The sequence below is a fragment of the Scatophagus argus genome, chromosome 23 (genome assembly GCF_020382885.2).
Source record: "Scatophagus argus isolate fScaArg1 chromosome 23, fScaArg1.pri, whole genome shotgun sequence".
In the NCBI taxonomy this organism is placed as follows: domain Eukaryota; kingdom Metazoa; phylum Chordata; class Actinopteri; family Scatophagidae; genus Scatophagus; species Scatophagus argus.
Window position 1 is genome coordinate 4,387,635 of NC_058515.1, and position 26,042 is coordinate 4,413,676.

Sequence of the window (26,042 nt, forward strand, 5' to 3'; positions counted from 1 at the left end):
TTCAATAAGGTGATCAGCTTCTCCACGTTGCTTAGCTCTCCCTCTCTCTCTTGTTTTCTTCTGCTGAGACGAGCAGAAGGAGGGAATCCTCACCCATTTTGTCTATCTAATTGCTGGGGGTGTGGGAATAAGGTTTTTGTAATTACAGCTAAGTCAAAGCCCCTTTAGGCTGCAGAGGATTGAGAGCAGAGAGAAATGTGAAAAAGGAAAGGATAAATCAAGAATCACCTTGCAAACATCTGGGGAATCCATAGAGGAAGATTGAAAACCTTGATGTCAACAAAGTGCCTTGTTACAACAAGAAGGTTAAATAAACATGATACTGTAATGTAATACAGTTCTAGCGTGACAGAAAAACAAGTAGCCTACTTCAACCTGGACACAACAATTGCTAATAGAGCAAGCAGAATTTGAGCATCCCATTCTAAGTGTGATCTCAGAGGAAAATGGCTGCCTTGTGAGTATGGTATTTTGCTTTGCTGTGTACAGTTTTATCATAACTGATGAAATTGCCTCAGCTATTGAAATAAAAATAAAAGCTGTATTATACTACAGTTGAGTCTTGCTCTGTCAGCACATATTGAATATGAAATGCTGTAACTGTATGCATGTCAACCCTTTATGTTCCGCCATGAGCAAGTCAAAGGTCTTTTCTTGGCTGAAGTTATACTGTATGTAAGGCAAACCCGGTATACACACACAGACCTACACACAAAATTCTCAAAGCAATCGCCTCATTTTTCTACAACCATTATTATCTGCTATACAGACTATTCTGACAAATGAATACATAAGGGAGTTTAAGGCTAGGTTGCCAGAATACATTTAGCGTTATCAATGTATATTTATTCATTCGACTGTTTTGCACTGGACTCTGGCAGTGTTCTGTAGGTGTTGAAAAGTCCTTCTGCTTTTGGACAGATAACACTACCACAACAAATAGCCTGTCTGGATGTATACATTCAGAAAAACATTGTGTGAGTCCACAAAGTCACTGTCAGTGGACATCTTCCAGGTTTTACATCATGTTGACATTACAAATTACAGTATGGGGGCTGGCGCTTCAGGCTTCCGGTTGCTTTCATGCTCGAGACTGAAAGTAAAACCTGTGAATATTTTAAACTGAATGGCATCCACAAAACAAACCAAGATGTCAACCTTTGATCCATTTCAAGTTCTTAGTCTTATGTGTCCATTTCTGAACAGCTTTCAAGAACTTTAGTCTGCAAAACTTGACGACAATTTTATATCTAAAACACTATGATTCAAAGCAGATACTGTATTAAAAGCAGAGCATAAAGCAGCACGAGTTCTATCTCATCTGCGTACGTGCCATAAGTCTAGTGACATCTTTATGATCAATCTCTCCATGGAGGGAGAATAAATGCACGGCAGCAAACTCTTCTCGTTTCTTCTCCAGCGCACAGTTGGTGTTTCCTCGAGTGAGTCGCTGCACGCAACCCCCGGTCCCAATGCTTCACTTAGCCAACTTCACACATGTTCAACAGTAAACTATAATCAGCACACACACACTTGAACTTCCTATGTCACATCTTTCTCTGACATAAGCACTCCCCAGCTCCCTGAATGACATTATTTTAACATTTATATGTCCGCTGAAGGCCTAACATACCCTGAGGGTGTGTGTGTGTGTGTGTGTGCATGTGTAACTGTGTGCGTGTATGTGTGTGTGCATGTGTGTATGTTTGAGTTGGTTAATATTTGAAGCTGCTGTGGCTAAGGCATAAGTGTTCGCTTTCCCCTGACATAGTAGTAGGAGGAGGAGTACTCTATATGTATAGGATCCACCCAGCTTGTATACTGTATAATAAGTATACCTTAAGCTGGCTTTATTTTATGTTCCAGAAGTTATTAAGATCCAGCTTGTAGGCACTGATGGACTGTTTACCTTTTTTGGTGGAAAAAAAAGACATATAACCATTTTACACCCAAGCATATATGCAAACTATGAGCCTATTAGCCAGGCTAATTCCAGCTGGAGGACAACTAAATGGAAATGAAATGGGTTAGATTTTGTCAGGTCAGGCACTGATGTTGGACAAAGAGGTCTGGCTCACAATCCCCGTTCTAGTTCACCCCAAAAGTGCTGGATGGGTTTTGAGGTCAGGACTCTGCATGGGCCAGTCAAGTTCTTCCACACCAAACTCATCCAACCATGTCTTTATGGACCCTGTTTTGTGCACTGGAGCACAGTCATGCTGGAATATAAAAGGGTCTTCCCCATGTGATGCCACATAGTTGGAAGCATAGTATTGTCCAACATGTCTTGGTATGCTGAAGCATGAAAATTTCCTTTCACTGGACGTGAACAACAAGCCCCATAAAAAGATGTGTCTGAATACTTTTGTCTATATAACATACCTAAAATTTCACATTCTTCGATCGATTGACCCAGTTGTCATTGTTGTCAGAAATGTTATTATTAGGGATGTCTGATCAAGTGTTTTTTGCCCTGATCCTGACCTACAGTATCTGCCAATACTACGTCCCATTCGATACTTATATTTACCTAAATGTTGTTATATTTTCTGACACACTCAAATAGAAGCCATACACTACTAAATCTAACAGTACTTGTCACAAGCTACTTGCTTCAAGAGACAATGACTGGAAGTCCAGACTTAGAAATTATTCAAAATTAAGGTGATCAGCTTAACTTAGCTATTGGAGTTGGGGGAACTACAAAAACAGATGACTGAACTGAACAGTGGTGTTACAGAGTGGTGGAAGCCCAGCAGTGTTGATGATCATGTTTTAGTTTTACAAAAGTCTGTTGCAAAAATCAATTACTCTTTCACTTGTGCTCCACAGTTTTCTTCAACAAATAAAACTTGCTTAGTATCAGTGAACTCACCTTGTTTTCACATGACCAGGGTTTTGTTCTTTTAGGTCATTTGATGACACCTGGTGTTATCAAGGATGTCAGGGTGTTTTACCAAGGTCAAGATTTTGCTTACCCATTTCAGTGTAGCAGCAGAAAAATATTCTCAGTAATAAAAATGTAGCTGTTTCTATTATATTACATGCCACTGGACATTTGAGCAATTAATCTAACATACAGACTCATATACTGGTGTTCCTGTTTTCAACTCTTGTAATAAAGTTAATCCTTTCATTAAAATATGACTACATGTTAATAATAATACATAATGCATACAGATGGTTCTGTGAGCATGTGTGTGTGTGTGTGGGGGGGGGGGGTTCGGTTGGAAGAGAGAGAGAACTGACTAATGCAGAGATACTGTCATTGAGGGTACAAGGGCATCGCTAAAAGCCCTCTTTATGCAAATGGAGCGGAGATGACAGTGTGTATGTGTCACAGGCAGGACATATCTCATAATGATAACTTATCTCAGCCAGCAGATACGCCTGATATGGAATATGAGCGACACACAGAACCTAGACTGTGCCTAACCTCTCTGCCTCTCACTCTCTCGCACACACACACACACACACATACAATTCTTTCTCTCTCTCTCTCTTTCCTCATCTCTTTCTGTTACATGGAGTGCTCATTAACAAATTTATTAATGGCCTCTTAATTATGGCTGCTTATCTTCTTCTAAAACACCAGCACTGCCCCAAGACTCCAATCTCAGCTACACACACACAAGACTCATACTATGTACAAACCTTTCTTGCAAATTCCATATACATAACTTTTACATGTGTGTGTGTGTGTGTCTCCTACCGAGTGCTGAAATCCTCATTACTAACACACACAAATACATATTGAATTACTGGCATTCTTCAGATTAATTTATCTGATGAAGCCTCCTGTGAGAGTCATGAATTGACTTGAGCTTCTTTCATCCTTTCCTTTGACTCCGTGTCCCCACCACCTCATGCCTCCTTTCTTGGTATAATTGAGCACTGTTGGTAGCTTCATCTTTCCCAGGCCTATCTCTTCCCTCCTTCCCTTCCTTTTTTTCTTATCTCCCACCCCCCCCCCCCATTTTTCTACCCTTTCCTCCCTTCATTTCCTATCAGTCCATCTCTCTCCACTTCTCCTGACCCTCTTACCTCCCACCTTGCTTCCACCCACCCACGTACCTCCTTTCCTCGTTATCCTTCCATCTCTCTATCACACCATCTCTTCCTCACCATTTTGGAGCTGCTTTTAGTTCTTGCTTCCTCTTCCCTATCTGCCCATCTCTCTCTGGCTGTCCAAGATATATCTGCGTGCTCCCTCCTTCCTTAACTCCTTGATTTCTTCTCTATCCAACTGACTCATCAGCTCCAGCAGAGCTTTATCGGTCCATTTTTTCTAACAAAAGACCGTGTAATATTTTAAAAACACTCACACAATATACTTTGCCAACTTTCAAAATGTTCAATGGGCTGGTAAAGTGAGAGTAAAAAGGTAAAATTATCATAAGATGAATATTGTATGGAAAAGAGCTTTACAATCATAAAAGAAGACTTATTGTGTACTGCAATGTAAAGAAACAAAAAGTATTAAGCATAGAAAATAATTAACTGTATGTTTAATTAATTGCTTACCCATGATAAAATATTCATGCAGTACAGTACAAGCATATACACAAAGAGACTTGCATTAGATTTTTGAATAATTGAAGCAGCCTTTCAGCATGGTATGCAGTCATGATGCCATGCTGCAGCCTGACACAGATGGATAATGGCTGTCATTTTCTGTGAAATAGTCCCAACATCCCACTGTCCCTTTGGATGATGTGTAAACATAATGTCTGTGCGTGTGTGTGCGCAAACAGACATGTGAACACTCACAGGCACCAGTCATTCTCAGGATAATTTTGGTAAGAATACAGACTCTGTTTCTGGTTGTTCTTTTACATCACAACCCAAAGTAGAGATGTCCTGGTATCACAGCTGTTTAAAGTAAAAACTCTCCAAAACTGCCTGGTTCAACAAGAGCTGACAAAAAGTCAATACCCTTCACAGGCTCCCACTTTGTAAAAAGAGACACCCGCGCAACCCAGACATGGCGAGCTACAACCAAAATAGACTTTCATCTGACCACTGAAATACTTCAAAATGTGCAATTCATGCTCAGCGAAGTGATGCTTAAAACAATATCTCAAAAGTGTAAACATGTCCAAAACTGAATAGGACAAGAAATTCTGCCATCATGAATGTAAGACCCTTAAAACACAGTCAGTACAAGCTTTATTCGTGTCTTGTCTTCCCTACACCTCCTGACTTGAGGGATAACTCTTGTCTCTTTTTATCCCTCCATCCTCCTCTTTTCTCCTGGTTACATCTAGCTGATTTAATCACCACCATCTCTCAGAGGAGAGTGGGTGCTTCACTTCACTACACATTTCTTAATAAAGTTCTATATGAATGACACACACACTTTTAATAAAATCAGTTGTTTCTTTTTTCATACTTATTTTTCTCAACAAAAGAGCTAAAGAAAAATGGCTATTACTTGTGGAAATGGGCTTCTGTGGATGTGTTTTTGTATTCATCACAGTGTCTCAAAGGACTGAATGGAACTGGCAAATGCTGATGAACCTTCCTCACGAAGGGGCTGCTGCTTTGCTGACAGTATCCGATAAATGCAAATGAATTTGCATTCACTTGAAATCAAAGCTGTATGTTAAGTCTATTTTGGTCACCGTAGGCACACCTCCGAAAAAGCAGCCTGACATGCTGTTGGTGCACATTTTAAGTTTTTTTTTCTTCAAAATTTTCTCCTTTTAAAGAGTTATTTTATGATGTAGACTTTTGTGGCTATTTTATTTATTTATTTACTTTTATTTTTTGAATGTACCCGGGTTGCTTGCTAGCTTTGTAGCAACTTTGCTTTTATGGGTGAATTGGTTCTCAGTTACTAATCACTAAACGGTGCTTCTGCAGTGCTGAAACAGGATAATGCAATTGTGGTGCCCAAACAATAAGTTATAAGTGCTGTCCACCCATTTGACATACACTTTGTGGACAGAAGTAAACAGGGGGAGTTTATCAGGGGTTGGGCTCGGTCCCTTACTTCCAGTAAAGGGAAATCTTAATGCTTCAGCATACCAAGACAATGCTATGCTTCGAACTTTGTGGCAACAGTTTGGAGAAGGCCTTTTTCTACTCCAGCATGACTGTGACCAAGTGCACAAAGCAAAGTCCATGAAGACATGGTTGGATGAGTCTGGTGTGGAAGAACTTGACTGGCTCACACAGAGCCCTGACCTCAACCCCACTGAACCACGCCTTTCATCAAACGTCGGTGCCTGACCTCTCAAACGCTCTACTGCATGAATGGGGAAAATCCTACAGAAACACTCCAAAATTTGTGGAAAGTCTTCCTAGAAGAGTGGAAGTTGTTATAGCTGCAAAGGGGGAGGACGATTTCAGGTGAAGTCATTAAAGTCCCTGACGATGTAATGGTCATGTGTCCAAAATACTTTTGTCTATATGGTGTTTTATTTACATTTTTGGTGTTTAATTCTGATGGCAGAATTAAGAATAAAAAAAATAGGATGAAGACAGTATTAGATTTAGGAGCGAACAGAGATGGAGGCTTTCCAGAAAGGAATTTAAACCTGCATGGATGCAGGCAATAAATTAAATAGATTTCTCTCTCTCTCTCTTACTCAGTGCTGGCTGCTAAGATGGCGTCCTGCCACAAAGTCTGTGTTCTTGGTCGCTGAGGCTTTGGCAGAGTCTGTCCTGTTGGAAGGGAGCAGGCAGAGGAGTTTTGCATGGGGACTTCAGTAGGAATTCAGGGCGGGGGTTACGAACAGGAGGATCACAAACTGAGTCATGATCATATGAGAGAACCACACAAATCAAACACTTGTATGAATCTGTGACAGGTCTGTCTAATTGGGATACAGCTCTCAGAATTCAGTTTGTTCTCTGTCACATCCAATTTCTGCTACTGAGTAGCTCTACCTCTCTGTCATCATTATCTGTCCACTTCCATCCTCTTGCAAGCAAGCAAACTGTGTGCCAACTTCAGCAGAGATTCATAAATTTATGCCATGAAGGCTTTGGGCATTGAAAAAGATGTAATTCTGTGATGCTTCCATATAAACTGATACCTTGTTGGATTGGGTTTCACACAAATATCTGGCATTATGCAGTGTGCATATTCAAACCCTGACATAAGCAGTGTCTTCAGGTTAGAATCAGAGCTATGAGACAAGTTGAAATTATGAGCCTTGAGTGTGACATGAATTTGTGATAGAAACTCAGCTGAATAAGTTATATCATCTGGTCTCATTATAAGGATTTAATGCTTTTGCCCTCCATCTGTGCATGTCCTAACTACATGAAACACACTGAACATGAATACATATGTTAATATATCCATTTATGCATGGGGCATGATTTAAATCAAAGAGCAAGAGATGTTCTGTAGATATGAGTCATCAAGGTAGACAGCATCATGGGTTTAAATCTGTCTTATGACCTTTGTGAATGTTAGCATCCGACCGCCGCTCTGTCCCATCACTTAACACTTCAAAACCTCTATTAAAGCTGAAATGGTTCAAAAATAATGATGATAAATATCTGTGAATGGCTGTCCTTCATGGCCGAGTGACCTCAAGGAGCTTACAACGTCTCAACTTGCAAAGATTTCAAGCAGTAGATCCCTCCCTCCATCCTCTCTTTTGTTTTTTAGGTGTCCACTGCTGGTGTGATCTACATAGATAATTTGACATAAATGAATGAAAATTATTTTAACTGAGTTCCAGCCAACCTTACTACTACTCGAGAAGATGTTGAGGATAAGTAGGATATAGTAAGACATCCCATTCTCTCTCAACATCTGTCAGCTGTATATAAAGAAAGAAATAAACAGTACCAACCAGAATTAATAACAAAAATTATGTTATATTATATATATATTTCTGAAAGACACAGATTCCTTGAGCATTTTAAGCTAAAATCCTTAATATTTTCATTATATCAAAGCCCATGTAACAAAATGATGCAAAATGATGTACTGTCATTCTTTAATTTCCTCTATAGAGAAAAAAGGTATATTCTTAAGTAGGGATACACCGATACAGATACCAGCATCGGGTATCTGTCCGATACCCTGTTCCTGTTCTCATACTTGTATATGTGAAAGGCAGCGTTAGTAATAAGAACTCATATTGGTACTCAGTATCGACAAGAACTCAAATGTGAGTACTTTTACTTGTGGTTGGATTGAAAAAATGTGATGTCGTTGCATCCATATTCACAAGCATATGGTTTATGGTGGTTTTCACTGAAATTGGCAAGGACAAAATGTATACCCATGCACCAGGGATTCACAGAGCAGCCAGTGATTTGATGTGATACAGTTGGTGTCATTTCAAACTGTACAGCTAACTGTCTTCTTTATGGAAACAACATCACAATACAAATCCTCAAACACATGGTGTGTTTGAGTGCACTGTAAACAGAGGGGACAGGTAACTTCACATTTTCCAGCATTACCACTGGCGAAAAGAAAAATGTTTAAAGACTCATGACAAAGATCCAGAGGGACCGAAACAAGTACGATCAATAAATAGTGACTCCAAGCAAGAGCAGTTTGTGGGATCTTTTTGTCTTAAGTGGTGCACCTTGGGACTGAAATCCTAAAGATCATAACTTCAAATAAAAATCCATCTTCAGCCATTCAATTCAATATTCATTCTAAAAATATATCTATAAGCCCAAATAATCTGTAATTCAAATGAGATAAGATTTTGAAAGTTTTTCAGTGAAAAATAACAAAACTGTATGTTGATGTCAACTAAATTATCTTTTCCTGATAAAAATCACAGGTTGGATAGCATTGGAAATTCTGCATTACATTGATTTTACTCATTTAATTACATGTTAAAATTTAATATTAGGCCTAATGAATGACTAAGAGTGCATTCTATCTCTGTCTAGCTTCATCTTTCTCTCCACCCCTCTCTGCAGACAGTCTAATTGCATGATTGATAATTTAATAGCAGAGGTAAAGCCCCAGTTTTAGAAGAAGTGCTCCTCTCATCTGCACATAAAATCTCTTCTGAGATTACAGAGGAAATTTCTAGAGTACATGTACTGTGTGTGTGTGTGTGTGTGTGTGTGTGTGTGTGTGTGTGTGTGTGTGTGTTTGTGTGCATGCAGGGGACGGGGGGTAGGTTGTGCTCTGGCTCGTCTCCAGCTTCACAGATTGAAGGCAGATTAAAGTGAAGGACACGTGACACACCTGTGCTTGTGTACCACAGGGGAATAACCCACAGGTAGACAGGGTGCTGCAATCAGCACCCCCACACACCTCTGGCACACACACACACTTGGGAATTCACATAGTATCTGATTTGTATATTTTTCAAAGGGAGCAAACACACGCCAAATTCTCTCACAAAGAACACATGTATGTGCCGCAGGTCCAGAGCCAACATCTACACATGTGCTTTTGAAGGCACACATCATGCCTGGAGGAGGTTGATACAGTATAGATCACAGCTATGTGTGAGCCTTATCCCCTTTTATCATCACTCTCTGTGGGCGTGTGTGTGTGTGTGTGTGTGTGTGCATGCACGCATATTCTTGTAGTTGTGGGGACGAAAATCTGTTTACACAGTCACATTGTGAAGATCTGCCTTACTTATGGGGACAAAACCCAAGTCCCCACAATGTAAAATATTATGGTGAAGACTTGCTTTCAGGTTAGGTTGTGTTAGGTTAAGGTTAGAATTAGGCAGCTAATGTTTATTGTTATGGTTAGGTGGTGGTTAAGCCTCCAGGTAATGAATGTAAGCCTATACAATGTCCACAACAGTTATGATGTGTGTGCATGTGTGTGTGCATACAGTCAACATGAACAAGTGAGCAACTGCAAATGTGAGCTGCATGCCTGTCTCTGTGATTCGTCACATTTCTCCTCAAAACTGTACAGCAGCGCATGCATTTGTATACACAGATTGTGTGCGTGTGCATTATGCGAGTGCCTGAATGGTTAGCTGTTCACCGTCTACACAGTAACAGAATGAATTATCTCTGTATGGCCGAAACACTCGCCCCCACTGTCTATACATGCCCAAGTTACATTATTCATTGTTATTCACGTACTGCCTTGGTAAGAGCACTTTAAGTACAGTAAATGCAGCATGTATGTTGAGTGCTCCATGTGTATGTAAGAGAGACAGAAGGACAAATGGAAGAAACACAGGAAGTGAATGAATGGTGGAGAGGTGTTGACGAAGACAGATGAAGAAAAAGACCGGGAAAATCAAAGTGTCACATCATGAATAGGGTTAAATGCAAATGAATGTGATGAATTTTGCTCTTGATCAGCACTATAAAGACGGTCATATGCTGCCATACAGTAAAACCACTTTGATGTAAAACTGTTCAGAGGATATGCTGACAAACAGGAAATCAAATGAGTCTGTGTAGTTGGAACCTCAAAGGTACTTTTAAGAATTGCTTTTCAGCTTGAATTAAAAACTAATGCTGGAATTCTCTTAATCATCACTGTTGCTTGAGGAAAGCTAGTTTCTGGTTTAAGTAAATTGCGAGAGCAAACATTTGAATTTAAAGAGGTATTTCAGCCAAATTAGGGAAAAAACACTGCAACAGGTTTTGAGACATCCGACACTCAGATTTGTGCCTCAGATGAATTGAATACCATTTGCAAGGCACAAGCCAGAAATTAATTTTAATGAGTTATATTTCTTAAAAATCAACAAATGGTCTTTCAGGAAATGATCTCCCCATTACTACAATTGACTTCACTGGGAAAAGTTAACGCTTTTTACGCAAGTTTTGTGACAAAATAGTTGAAAGGCAAACAAAAATAAATACATGGTTCTTTATAATTTGCATTCAGTGCATTTGTTTTTTACTCTGATAGCTTGTAGACAGTCAGTCATGCTCAGTTCCTCTGTAAAGAAAATGAATTGTCTGCTTCTCAAAACACGTCTGGCTGCTTTAGACTCATTAAAACTAACAAAACATCCAGTTTTACAGCTGCCAAGCTAATCATCTAAAATTACTGAACATAATGTAGGCTAAAGAATTCGAATACTACTGGAGACTAAGAACTTCAATCAAATATCCATCCTACTTTAGCTTCTCTATGGCCTCTAAAGTAACATTCATTCTTAGTTTAGTACCAGACAGAAAGAGACAGATAAACATGAGGGCCGAGGCTATGCTGCCGTGTGTTGATCTTTTGGTCGACAGCACCTGTCAGTAAATCCTACACCATCCTTGGGTGCCACAGTGATCTCTGTGATCAAAGTAAATTATCACGTAATCAGACACAGACGCAAGCAGGAAAGCATGCATACAGAGGCTTTTCCCTGTAAGGCCGGTTTATTCTTGCACATGACTCCACAGCAGGTTTGAAGAGTTTGAGGTGACATGTTTGAGTGTGTGTGTGTGAGGTAAACACAGAGGGAGAGAGACAGAGAGAGAGAGAGAGAGAAGTCTATCTGCTTTTCTGTCTGTATGTCCCCCGAATATCTCAGGAACTGTTCCTCTGATCTACTTCCCCTGTGGTGGATGCTGGGGGTCCAAGGACGTGCAGTGCAAATTTGATACAATTGGGACACGTGACATATTTTTTATTAATAAACTCTGGATAACCAATCAAACGGTGTCCTGTACAATGGAGGGGCTTCAGGGCTAAACAGTAGGAGATGTCAGAGAAAAGTAAGTTCTTTACATTGAAGTAGCCAAAGTATCGATGTAGGATGCAAAGCAATAAAAGTACTGACTGTGGACCGGGGACAGCATCAAAACACATGTTAGTCACCTAAAGGAAGGCCTACCCCAACAAATCAGTATCAGTTTAAATGTATGACATATCACCTTCTCCAAAGCCAAGACACTCCAATCTTATAAATGTCCCTTTACTTGTCCCACAATGACACAAAAAAACTTTTGCTTGTGATTATCTGAAATGCATATTACTGCAGCAATGAAATAAATCCACATCATAACCACGCGTTTGAAGTCAAGTACTAAAGCTATGTGCCAGTATTTCTATTATTAATGTAACACAGAAGTTGTGTGGTAGTTAGATGATCATAACATGAGAGAATAAAATATTAAAATATGAATGAGAATGTTTTAATAGCTTGACTATTTTGGATAAATAAGTAATTAGTTCAATCCAGTAGTTTCCAAAGTGGGGTACAAAGACCCCGAGGGGCTCCTGAGGGGGGTTCCACGGTGTCACCAGCAAAAAGAGGAAATCTGACTTACATTTTATTTCAATTTTATTTTAATTCATTTTCACTATAATTCCATCCTTAAGTAACACAATGACAAAATGCATTTTGGTCATTGGTTTTACACTCGCTGTAATGTAACATCTAAAAGAAAAAAATAATATCAGATGAAAGACCTTGGGATAAAATCTTATCAAACGGGGGTCCTGTGGTCTAATTAATGTCAGTTTAGACGTCACTGATGTGAAAAAGCCAAGTGGCCAAGCAATCAGCCCAGTCTGAGCAGGCACATTTTTAGCAGGTACAGCACAAGTATGATTTAATGATTTTTAATGTCAGTGACACTGTGGATGAGTTAAGAGATCAGATTCTCCACACATGACCGTGCTGTATGTATTTTGTCATAGTGGTGTATCTGTTGGTGTGTGCGTATATGTGAGTGTGAGAGACAGAGTGTGTGTTTGTGTCTGTGTCCTGTATCCCTAAACTGGCATCTCCATGTGACACACGTCCCTCTCAACTCTGCACGCAAACCATGCGGCAAATTGATTGCATATAAAATGCTAATGCTGCCTTTACCGTCCTCAGCATGTTAATATTCTGATTTAACTACAGAGATTCATTAAAGGGCCAGTGCACTTCTTTAGGACGACACTGAGGAGGTGGATTGGGGTGGGGAGGGATGAGGAGGCAAGATGCTGACAAGACACTGTTACCTGGACTATCAAGACGGTCAATCCCAGTGGAGCGGAAATTGCCTAATGCAAATTAAGACTTGTATGCACGCATGTGGACACACTTTATTGTTGGGGTGTGTGTGCCTGCATGTGGTATGATCTCAGCTGGAGGTCATCTGAAGAGCAAAGTTTCCAGATCTGAAACCCTTCGTCATCACTGCCCTGCTCTCATTACACTTGATGTGACTCTCAACACCCTGGTGTCCTCAGTGCCGTGCTGTGCCGTGCCAAGAATGTGACCAGACCGAGTCCAAGCAGCTCACCTCATTCCTACCAGGGCACTGCAGCCTTCATAAACCCAGCAACAACCAAACATGTCCTCACCAACACTCACACACACTTACTAAGTAAAGTTTTATCTCACCCTGTTATACAACAAGCAAAACACATATACACGCGCGCGCACACACACGCTCTGCTACTGTGCACCAGAAATATTCTATTTTGCCTGATAATGATGATTGATGGCCATCCAAAAACCCTCTGCAGCGAAACAAATGGTGGTCGGCTCCATAAATCAATTGGTTGGGAGGGGCGGCACTGAAAGCCCGCATTGATCATCACACAGGCCAAATGTTAGCATCTCCAAATCATTTATTCCGGGCACCATTTCATACACAACATCTGCCACACTGGCAGAGACAGAGGGCGGAACCTGTTACCAAACAACAGAGGCCGTCAGCTGCTGGTAATATATGGCATAAAGTGCGCAGTGATATTTTTACTTTTGGTGATTGATGGTGTACATTGACACTGTCTGTGGCTAATGAGCAAAAGAAGTGAGAGTCTGCACAGTTCAAAAGTACTAAAGCAGTACTTGAGATGACACGTGACAGATAGTTAAAGTTGTCTGCATTTAGTCCAAAAAAACCTTCTCAAAGTCTCAAAGCAGTTATATGATTGAATATAAATGCACCTGCTGTTTGTTACCTGTAGACGCCATGGAGTAACATGTTCAAATGTGAGCCATATTTATGCGCAGTTTGGTGGACCTCCACAGTCAGAATACTATAAAAATCCTTTCCTGAGCATCCTTTCAGAAACAACAACGTAATGAAGCAATTTCAAACGCCCACTGGCTTGTAGCAGGTTAATTTACTGTGTTTTACCGCACAGATGTTCAATTCTGCATCTGTTTCACAGGGAGGGAGCATCTTTAAACTCTTTGAACTCTGGGTGTACTTGGCTTGCCTTTCACTCGTTTTACCTGCAGGATTAAGATACAAAGAATTTCATTTTTTGCATCCTTTCAGTCCCAGACAAACAGATTGGTCTCTCACTTCTGATCAACATATAATTAGCTCCCCGTTCCTATACGTTCTTGAGTTGGCTGGGAGATGAGGAAAAAAAAAAGCTTTTAAACAATATAAACTGTTGGTTTGTTTCAGCATACAGTTCCTTTGAAACTAATTATTTCAAATATGGTTTTGAAAGAACATAGTTATATTTTGTGCTAATTTATTTATTTTTGTTTCGACATGAGTTACTTGAACATGTTTTGTATGATGATATCTTGAAAACCCAAGTGAGAGGGGCAAGATGTGATGATTGTTTGCTTACTCTCTGTGTATGTTATTAGGGAAATCCAATGACGCAAGCACAGAAGCTTGGTTGTGCCCCATTCTACTTAATTGTGAAGGAGTCTCACTGAAGAATTGTTCCTGTTTTTGTTATTTGTTTTTTATAGTTGACCATTAATCCTTGTCAAAAAGATTATCAGCTGATTTGAGAAATTTTTTAATGGTTATTAGGCTGTTGTGAGCTCATCCTTCTCAACAGTGTCACCAAACATCACAGTTTTGAAGCAAAGCATCATACTTCATACTTCAGAATTCTGACTGCAAAGGCAAACCTAAAATCTATGTGTGCATGTAATTCATAAATAAACATAAACATTGAATATAACTATTCATAACAAATCTCCATTTTCAAATTGTCCTGGTGAACCGAAAAATAAAGATCAGTTTATCTATAGTTAAAACTAATTAGTGAGTTTGAAAGGATGACAAATGGAACTAGCACAAAAAAAATGCAGTGTTTGGCTGGTGACTGAAACATCTTAACCAGTTTCATCATGTCTTACGTGTTCCATAAACGTATAGAAATTCAAATTAACATATACTTCATTGTGCTGGATCACATAAATAGCAAGCAAACTAAAACTGAAAGATTAAGGCTGCATGCGTGAGACATGCATCACACTCGCACCAGGTCCAGGGTTACGTAACAAGGCGGCACAAAACCGACAGTATCTTTGCCATTGGAGCATCCAGTGACTGACTGACTGGCCCAAAGACAAGATGATTAGACACAGTGGGAAAATACGGCAAGTGAGGAGAGACAGGCAGACACCAATGGAAAGGGAGGGATAGAGATAGAGAGAGAGAGAGAGAGAGAGAGACAGTTAAACGAAAGCCAGATGTCCTTGAGAAGATAAGTGAGTGGTGTGGAGGAGGGGGACGGGGCGATCAAGGCTGTGGGAGAATGGGAGAAAGGCAGGTGAGACAGTGGGGTTGGAGGATGGAATAAGAGGATGGAGGAGAGAAGGAGAGAGCTGATAAAGAGAGAGAGAGAAAGAGAGTCAGACAGAATGAGAAAGAGAGAGGTGGTGTGTAGGGCTGGTGTGGCCCGTCCGGAGTGTCCGGTCTACGAGGCAGTAAATCGCCCCAGTCAATGTGTGCTCTTCAAACGCTGCCGCACATTATTGATAAATCAGTGTGTGTTAATGAGAGGAGCCAGTGTGGCCTGATGAATCACGGCACAACAATGAGCCTCACACACACATACACACACACACACACACACACACACACACACACACACACACTCGAAAGCAGAATCTGATCTGCACATGCTGACTATGACGCCGTCATTTTGTCGTTTATCTTCAACACAAACAAACGCACATATCTTCTACCTCTTCCTCACACTCACTCACTCACTCACACACACACACCAATTTGCAGTGGCTGGATGAACACTTGGCCCCATGCTGCAGTTACAACTCTGAGTGTTCTTCTATCCTGTTAACAGCAGAGAGGAGGGCTTCCACAGCAGCTCCAGCAGGCTTTCAGAGGACAACACAAGCTATTTTGGTCTCGCTTTGATATCCAATAGGCGGCTTAACATCCTCATTAGATCATATCAGCCCCACGTACGCACATACGCACACAAATACACAGACACAGGGCGAAATTATCTCTCTCCCACACTCTGTACACAAATTACCATGAAATCTCGTCATTTGTTTGTGTTTGGGTGTGTACTGATTTATTAGTTTGTGTGATGTGCGTAGGTGTGTTTTTATGTATTTATGCAAGTGTGTGTGTTCAGAATTATAGATATATGTACTTGTGTACAGCTGTACTTGATAGTGTGTATGTCCGCTAATAGCAAGCTCACTTCTGAGAGTGTGTTTGCGCAGGGCAAGCTGACCTTGTTATAAGCTGACTGGGCTGTAGTGCTGGGGCATCATTAGTATGGGTTAGGCAAGGGTTAGAGGGTGTTTGTGTGTGTGTGTGCTCGTAGAGGTGAGGGGGTGACAGAGTAGGGAGAGATGCGAAATGACAGTGTGAGAGAGGAGGTAAGAATGGAAGGTATGTGGGTCAGGCCAGGACACACAAACACACGTCACCCTCTCCCATCCATCCGTCCCTTAGAAGCAGGTAGGTAGTGAATGTTTGAGTGCACACACACACATACACACACACACACACACACACACAGACAGTCAATGCATCCATTCTAAGTACAACACCTCCTCTCCTACAATAGCCTCAAATGGCCTTCAACAGCACAAAGGGAACCTATGAAGTCACTGTAAGGTGACGCACAAGTAGACAGTGTTAGATGCATGATACCATCCACACACACACACACACAAACACACACACACACACACAAACAAACATGGCATTTTTGAGGTGTTCATCCGTGGGAAAGTGTAACAACATACTGGACTTCAAAGAAGAAGGCCACAAGAGCTTATTCTCAAGGTTAGAACTGGTAATATTTCCATTGAAATGTTTTAGGCATATCTATAAAATCTAAGGAAATCAAAATACAAATCAGTGTTTTTTCCCCACTACTACATATAAGCAAAAATCTTAAAAATGATGTGACAAGATTACAAAATGAATTGATAGATCGTTTTTTGTTTGTTTGTTTGTTTTGTTTTGTTCTTTTTTTTGCTGCTTCTCATCCAAAACATTATTTTTTGTCTTTTAAACAAGGGGGCAACATTAAACAATGTTACATACTGATACATAACTGACAACCTCACTTGTTCACATTCGATGGCCATTCTGGAGGAGTGGAGGTGTGTAACAGCATGAGCACTGACTGACACCAGAGGAAGCAAAAGCAGGTTGAGCACAGTAAAGGTGTGTTAGTATTACATCTCCTCTGTTTTTTTTGTTGTTAGTGTGCCAAGTTTTCCACCACATACTGTTTCCTTTTCTTTTCTTGTTCTTTTCGGTTCTGAAAACAAACCCAGTCTTTAATTAATTGCGATACAGGTTTGAGGATGAAGCCAGAACATGCAAACATTTCCCAGTACAAACAATTTCCAAAATTAAAAACAATTTCCCATAGTACAGAGAAGCGTTACTTTAAACAAAGTTAGAGGCACTGGTACACAGTACCAATAGGTGCTGGCCATCTAATAAGTCTAATATGTAAAGGCTTGTCTAACTTGTGGTAGATGTTATAAGTGACTAAAACACAGTAGAAAAACAACAAAACCACAGGTCAGGTTATTCTGCGGTTGGTACTTGTCATTTGACATTAACCCACATGCAAACATAATAACACTCATTAATGCCTTCATGTATAATGTTGACATGCTGTCCCTGTGACATATTCAAAAGCGATGCTCATCCTGTATTATGAATTATAAGCCTGTACAAGTACTGATGCTTTAATATGTCATACTGCATATATGCAGTTATCTGTCATGAAAACTGGGTCTCAGGTAGTTCCTAGAATCTTCTCATCTGTTTTTATTGTGATTGCATATGAGAAGGGAAAAAATGAGAATCTTTGTTCAACAGAAGCCAAGAGAGCCAAAGGAAACCAATGTGACAATGCAAGCCGTCAGAAAACAATGGGAACCAACCAAAATACAAGGCAATGGAAGACAATATAAGCCATGGGATGCACAGTAAGCCAACAGCAGCCAAATGGTGCCAGTAGGAATAATGGAAGCCGGTTGGAAGCAAAGTGAATGTGAGCTGTAAGCAGGCTGCTCTGAAGTCCTGCCAGGTGGAGGAAGAGGAGGAGGAAGAAGAGGAGGAGGAGGAGGAGGAGGTGAAGGCTATGGCTCAGGATAATTCTTGTCGTTCATTCCTGGCCACGGGTCAACTGTGGCCTCAAGCTGAAGCTCAGAGAAGGAGTGAGAAACTTACACATATTCACACACACCAGCAAGTACACACACACACTCATGGCCAGAGGTCATCAGTACTGAACACACCCATACACATACATGAAGACTCCTTGAGAGACTGAGGAAGACACACACTGCCACACATGGCGCTTAGCACAGACCCATGTAAATCACAACCCGAAATGGTGAAGCTGGTAATGTGTCTCTAACCGCAGCTTCCATAAGTTGTCTCACTATTACCATAATAAATCCATAGAGTGTGAAAAAACACTGAAGCTACTGAAAAGGAAAAGGTCTCAAAGAATGGGCATGGTGCACACATGGCCTTCTCCCAAAGAGCTGGCACTGCCACGGCCTGTCCAACGTATTTTACAACCGTAATTACAATATAGAGAGCTGCCGCCTCTATGGCAGATGCTGCTTCCAACTTGAGAGCTTCCCCACGTAATTATCATGATGAACTTGGCACACAGAGGTAATAAATATCACAGAGCACGTGCGCACACACACTCAAAGACACTTTCACAGGATGAGAAAGGATACACACATACAGTACGAGGAATTACAAGCAGGAAACTGTAGGAAAAGGAACGAACACACACACACGCACACAGGTAGACTGATGAAGTGAGGACAAGCTCGTTCAGGGAACACACACATTCTGTCGTATTAAGTTAGCTACATGCTAGCTAGGATAAAGTAGTTTTCAATCAAAAACAAAGACTACATGACTTCCAAAAAGACACACACCAACACAGCACACAGAACAAATCTGACACACTAAAAAGTAACTTACTAAAACATCATAAACTAGCACCAATGATAAAAAAATGTGTTTTAAAAACACATTTAAAAAACGCAAATATGAGTTCCTGAAAAGAAAATATGACATGACTCCTGGGGGGGGGGGGCAACTATAATACTAATACTATTAATATGAAAATAAACCTTGGGACAAAAGTGGCCTGGTCTACAAAAGTACATTTTGTTCATGGCCAGCTCCACTGGTGTGTGGGTGTGGGTGTGTGTGTGTGTGTGTGTGTGTGTGTGTGTTTTCACTGCTCAGTTCTGACGGTCCTTTATTTAGAAATGTATTTACCCAGTGATCCAAAAGATTGCACCAAAACTATGTGACCTCTGAAGGACCTTATTATTGTGAGGCATTAACATTGTGTACTCATTACTCCCAAAACTGAGCTAATCTTTGCCTCATAAACCATCATCACGTGCAACACAAACACACAGATCAGGTGTCACTGTCTCATTTAGTCTCAATAAATAATTTTGCAATTTCAATTTAACATGGAAACACACAAGACAAATCAGTTTGCACTGTGTTTCACTTGCCCTGAGGGAAGCACAGGGAGAGTAATGGCACCCAGAATTGCAAATGAGGTACCTCTTGACATTTTTATATCATACTAAATCACTGCATGTATGAGCCTAAGTTTGTTGTGTGCTTGCCTGTGTTGGGATGTGTGGACATGCACCTCCACAAAGTCATCACTGCAGTCACAACACAGGCAAGGTAATGTCTCTGGTCAGTGGTAAAAATCTGTGTATTAAGCTGGAATTTATTCAGCCCATTTCCTGTACTATCATAACTACAGGACATGTTGTGTACAGCTACCATGAAGATGGGCTGGGATGCTTCCCAGATTCAGATTAAGTCCTGAACTGAAAATTACAGGCTGGGGATGTTCTCTATTGAGGCTTTACAGTTGAGGATTAATCTGTAGTCTGGCAAGTCAACCATCAAAATCCAGTTATCCAGCAGAGACAGAAAAGGGAGACGAGAAGATGAGGAGAATGAAACAAACTGGAAAATGTGAGATTTTAATAGAAAGACCAATGGGAACTCACCTGGTCTTTTCTCCATTTTTCTCCCTCGACTGCCACATAGTCGAACCTTCGATATTAATATTAGGATTTGCTTCTGGCAGAGCGACTTGTTGCTCTTTGGGCAGGGCTTGCGCTTGCTGGCGATCTGTCGGTTTGTCTGGGGGTCCTTGACCTCCCTGCGCTGGCGAATAAGGGAACTGGCGAGAGCAGCCATCTTCCCAGCGCTGACCCTGCCGCTGCCTCACCAGCCTCTGGCAGCTCTGTGGCGCCCAGGTGTCGGGGGGTACCGTGGGCCACCCCCCTGCCCACTCACCCAGGGCGAAGGAGCACCGCTGAGGGAGGGGTACAGAGTGGAGGAGGGAGCTTCTGAGGACAAGCCAAAGCAATGGAGAAAAAGGCAGAAAAAGAGGGAGAGAGAGGGAAGAAGAGGAGGCCCACCCAAAACTGACCACAGCCGGTTTGAGGTTTGGGCTGATGAGCTATAGTCTTTAAATGTCCTTCTGGCTGTTTGCTTTCTGGTTGGAAGGTTTAGGTAAAGTCTTGATATGGCACTGTTCCTCTGTCAGGACAAGTCATGTTGTTATCCACCCAAAAACCAACGTAGCCGATGTCTCCCACTGCCTCTGTCCCAGTCCGAGAACACCACCCTCCTAAAGCTTCAGTGAAGTTTGACTCAATCCCGTCAGAAAACGTTCTGCATCAGAACCATTCGCCGCATGATGAAACCAGACCCAAACAAAGATCACATTTATTCCTCTTAATGCGCTCAGTCTCACAGATAGAAAGCCTGAATCAATTCAGTGGGATGAAAAACGTCTGAATATCAGCTCTCCCAAAAAAAAAAAAAAAAAAAAAAAAAAAAAGTGACACTGTGGGGACACACTGCAGCTCCTCCTCTCGTTTTGTCCCTCACCTGTAAAATTTCTCCATTCGAAACAATGACAGAGAAGTACGGGAAGAAGTAGGAACTGTCCGACCTGAAGTATCAGCTCCGCAAACTGGGATGAGGATGAAGGGATGTGGATGGACGCTGCTGGACAGAGTGCGACTTGTTTCCTTGCTGTATTTCAAGCTGTCCTGGCATCACCATTGCGTTCACCCGCACCCTGAGAGGAGAAGGAAAAAAGACACAAGCTTGATAAATCCAGCATTTCCCAGAGACAGAGACGGGATAGAAAGACAGACAGGTACACAGAGAGAGAGGAGGGGAGGGAAGGAGCACAGTGAGTCTCTCTATCCCCCATGTAAGATCGGGCTCTCCAACTCTCTCAGCAGTGCGCTACACCACAGCAGAGTGCAGCGCTGTGTCCTTCAGCCACGCATGCCGCCTCGCAGCTGGGAGAACGAGGGATGAATGAATGGAGGGAGACAGAGAAGGAGGGTGGGAGGGAGGGAGAGATGAAGTAAGGAGGAATGGGGGGGGGGTGTGCTGGCAGGTAGCTGTGCCTTACGGTAGATGCTGTGTTGCCGCTGCTCATGCGAGTCTCCACTGGTGCGTGACAGCAGTCCGGTCTGATTCTGTTGAGTCCAGCTGCACAGTGTGAGTCCATGTAGAGTGTGTGTGCGTGTGTGTGTGTGTGTGTGTGTGTGTGTGAGAGAGAGAGAGAGAGAGAAACAAGGAAAAAGTGCGTGTCCCCTAACAAGGCACCTCACAGCATCAGCGCACATGTGTGAAAGAAGCGGCACTGTGTGAAGGTGTAAGGTGTGACAGAGGCAGCACGTGTGTGTCTGTGTGTGTGTGTGTGTGTCTGTGTTCACTCTCTTGCTTGTCCCTGTTCACAGTGTATTAGCGAGAGAGCGCTGGCAGCGTGCTTCACATGCTCTCTGTCTCACTCTCCCTCCCTCACTCACTCTCTCTCTCTCTCTCTCTCTCTCTGAAGTCTTTTTCCCTAAAACCCTCCCCTTTGCTCTTCATTCTCCCTCCCTTTTCTCCTCCCTCTCTGTTACTCTGATCCCTCCCTCAGTGTCTGTGACTGAAAGTCCCTTCCTCTCATCTCCCATATTATTCTTCATCACTACTCTGGTGCCATACCAAGCCGGGTTGAGCCGGGCCTGGTCAGAGTTGGGGTGCCCCCCACCACCCCACTTCCACCTCACCATATCTGATGTGATGTGATGTTGGCTTAAAGAGACAAACTAAGCAAGGTTGTCAGCATTCTGCTCTCAGCTATGACAAGGACATATGGATGCCGTGACACAGTCTGAGTCAGTCGGGACCTTGCGTCATTCCCGTCACAACATCCATACGACTGCAAACATGTTAGTCAGTCACACAACCACGCATATGCTGCACATACAATACACAAACAGAGCAAGAAACAGCAGTCAGATGAGATGAGGTTGTGAACAAGCTAACAGTTTGGCCAAACTATCAAAACCACTTTTTTTGAAAGTTAAACTAAAAGTGTTTTGACCCAAAATTTTGCCATTTGGCACAGCATGTTTGCTCTGTAAACTTACTTTCCTATGTTCTCTATATCAATAACATAAATGTATAAATGTAAAAGGACTGAAGTCTACATACTGTTAAATGTGATGTGTAATGTGGTGAGTTCATTCAGACCACTGATAACACTGTATCTGCTCATGACTTGTAACTTTAAGTGCAAATTTGTTTACTTCTTCTCTTCATGCCCGGCCAGAGCTCAGCTGTTGAGAGTCAGTTGTTGTCAATCAAACACTGGCATGGACACACCCCTGCAGCTGCTGTCAATCTCACACACATATCGACATGCCCCTCGAGCTAGCTAAGAGGAAATTGGGTATTTTCAGATATTTTCTGATACATTTTGTCTTTTTAATCTTAAATCAGCAATACATTTAAAAATACACCAATTGTTACGCCAGTGAAAACAGATGATTAATCTTGTGTTTCTTGCCCTGCTGCACCTGATTTTGCCGACATCCCTCGAGCCATAGCACTGGCTCAATATTGGTCTGTGAGTTTTCATCTGTTGTTCAATCAGTGGATCTACTGTTTAGTGGAGACTGACATGCACTATAGACATACTATAGACAAACATATTGGGATAGGGCTGTTTTTCAGGGTTTGGGCTAGACCCCTTACTTCCAAAGATTGCCAGCCAGGTCTTTTCATCCAACATCAGTGCCTGACCTCACAAATGCTCTAATGCATGAATGGGCAAAAAGTTACCACAGAAAGCCCCCCCAGAAGAGTGGCAGCCATTACAACCACAAAGTGATCTATATATTTAGAATATGATGTCGCTGAAGTCCCTGTTTGTCCATTTGAAGCTCCTTTTGGAGACTTTGTTAAATAACTTCATAATGATCGATTGATTCAGTGCTAAATCTGTTGAAAACAGATAGACAGGTTCCTAGTGGTCATCTGGCATTCCCATCATGCATGGGTTGAATCTGTCAACCAATGAGAAGCTGCGTTTTTGACCGAGAGCCCATGGAATTCACTCAGTCCATTACTAAGTCTCTACTGACTTGGTGATTAACTGCAATAAACATGAGCTTTGATTACCCACTGTGAAACACTGCTCTTCCACTTTGTAATGCCTGTAGTACAGTACCTGGTCCATAGATACTCTGGCAGTGAAGAGTGAAGAACATCTGAACATCTGTTAAAAACATCTGAAGCTAAATCACAACATGTACTTTTACACAGCTGGTTTAGAGAAAAATTCTTTTAGCCATACACTAGACTGGCCTGGTGAAGAATTACCAAGGGCAGCTTGAGCCCACAGTGCTATATAAAGTCCTGTTTGTGATACAAGGTTTGCATTAAACTGTGATGACAGCAGAGCAACAGTGCCTCAGCCCCCTGGAGCAGTCAGCGTTCCCTCGAGAAAGCAAATGTAAAATGATAGAGGGATTCTGTAGGCAGACCTGCTGCTGGTCTCTCCCTCTCTGTTTCTGCTGGCCTAGCAGAGAGGGAGAAGAGAAAACCCTGCAGGATATCCCCTTCACACACACATACACACACACACCCACACACACCGACCACTACTGTATTGCAGTTTCCTGAGCTGTTAAAGAACGTAATTATCTCCTCCTCTCTCCTTCCCTGTCCTGTCCTTTTAATGCACCATGGCTATCTTTTCCAACTCACCACTCAAGGGCATCCCTTGCTTCTCTCTCTCTCTCTCTCTCTCCAAAAAAAAAAAAGAAAAAAAAAAAAGAAAAACTTAATTCGGAAGTTACCCCACCATCTCCAACCCTGCCTCTTAAATCATATACTGGGCCAGCGTTGAGAAAAAGACAATCCCCTAGACTGTTGGAAAAGCCCGGCAGCTTAAAGGACACAGTTTCAATAAGCAACTTGAGGATGGAAACTGGTATGGATACAAGATTTCATTTTGGGGGGGGTGCAGACAAACAAACGATGGTGGATTGCAATGAAGACATCACTCCGCAAGGGCGAGCCAAGACATGGTACAGAGAGTGCCAGGAGGGAGAACAGAGCTGCCAAGGAGACAGACAAGAAAACTGGCCGAGACAGAGAGACACAGAGAAAGAGAGACAATCAAACAAAGAGGGGCAGAGAGGGCAAGGGAAGGAAAGATGTATGGTTACTTTGTGTCTGTGTGCTTGTTCAACATGTTCTCCCTACCAACTCGTCAAATAAGGTAGCTCGGTCAGTGTCCCAATAAGCTTCAAACTATAATGGTTCGAACCCTTCTAACCTCAGTGTTTCACCTGTAGGGCTCTGTGGTCAAGTTAACACTAATAAATATGCAATGATTTGTCAGACTTTCAAAATAAAATTTGCTGAGATACTTTTTAAATGTTAACATTACAAATAGGTCACAGTTAAGCTACATTTGGGCACCAAAACAAATTTGATTTTGACTTTTACTTGCACAGGTCTTGAATCTAGGTCTCCTATGTTTGACCCATCCAACTACCTCTACAACTTCCCAGCACACACTCTCTAGTTCTCTCTCTCCACACACTAGACGGGTGAGTCCAGGAGCTACAGTGTCATAGTCTGAAGCTACTGACCAAGCTACTGTATTTGATGCTATGGGTGGGAGAAAGGGCTGTCTTGGCTTGTTTTTACTTGTGCAACATCTTTACACAAGCTTGTGTGTGTGTGTGCCAATGCCAACCACGGGTGGCTGGACATGAATCCGTTTTCTGAGCGAGTCAGTTTCTATCGGCGGATGCCACCATGATCCGGCCTCGACAGACACAGCATTGTTTTCCACTCTGCACTCCCTTTCCTCCACTTCACCCCTCCATCTATCACTCCACCCTCCACCCCTCACCCAGACTGGCCCAGTTATCTCCACATGTCTCTCTGAGTTCAATTCAATTCACAAGGTTCTGTATTGGCATAGTAAGGAAAGTTTTAACTCTACACTAATTATAGAAATTCTTGCAGGATTAGAAGGAATCTGGATAAATTACAGTATATAGACAAAAAATATTCAGACACGCCTCTTTTTGTATTCTGGTGTGGTACGGGGTTCCTTTTCAGCATACCAAGACATTTTGGACAATGCTATGCTTCCAACTTTGTGGCAACAGTTTGGGGAAGCCCCTTTTTATTTCAGCATGACTCTGCCCCAGTGCACAAAGCAGAGTCCATAAAGACATGGTTGGGTGAGACTGAGTAGAATAACGTGACTGGCCCACGGAGTCCTGACCTCAACCTCATCGAACACCTTCGGGATGAACTGGAACGGAGATTGCGAGCCAGGCCTTTTCATCCAACATCAGTGCCTGACCTCATAAATGTTCTACTGCATGAATAGGCAAACATTCCCACAGAAACACCCCAAAATCTTGTGGAAAGCCTTCTAAGAAGAGTGAAAGCTGTTAAAGCTGCAAAGGATTCAAGGATTCAAGAAGCTTTATTGTCATTTCACACATGTTAAAAACATGAGGTGGAATGAAATTAGTTTCTCTGGTCCCGGTATAAGCCCAATACGAAAATACGTAAAATAA

The 26,042-nt window shown here is 41.9% G+C and overlaps 1 protein-coding gene across 3 annotated transcripts in view; it reads right to left on the reverse strand.

Moving 5' to 3' along the window:
• fgf11a (fibroblast growth factor 11a) overlaps window positions 1–26,042 on the reverse strand; it is a 109,894-nt gene that overhangs the window by 54,749 nt on the left and 29,103 nt on the right. The window contains exons 1-2 of one of the 3 annotated variants that reach the window (XM_046379828.1): window positions 21,572–21,668; window positions 20,142–21,226 (exon numbers count right to left, since the gene is read on the reverse strand). The exons of 1 other annotated variant lie outside the window; for it this stretch is intronic. In XM_046379828.1, coding sequence (XP_046235784.1) covers window positions 20,142–20,334 — 193 coding nt within the window. In that variant the 5' untranslated portion in view covers window positions 20,335–21,226; window positions 21,572–21,668. Of the gene's footprint in view, window positions 1–20,141; window positions 21,227–21,571; window positions 21,669–26,042 lie in introns of those variants that run through there. One more of the 3 variants, XM_046379827.1, reaches the window with a different exon arrangement.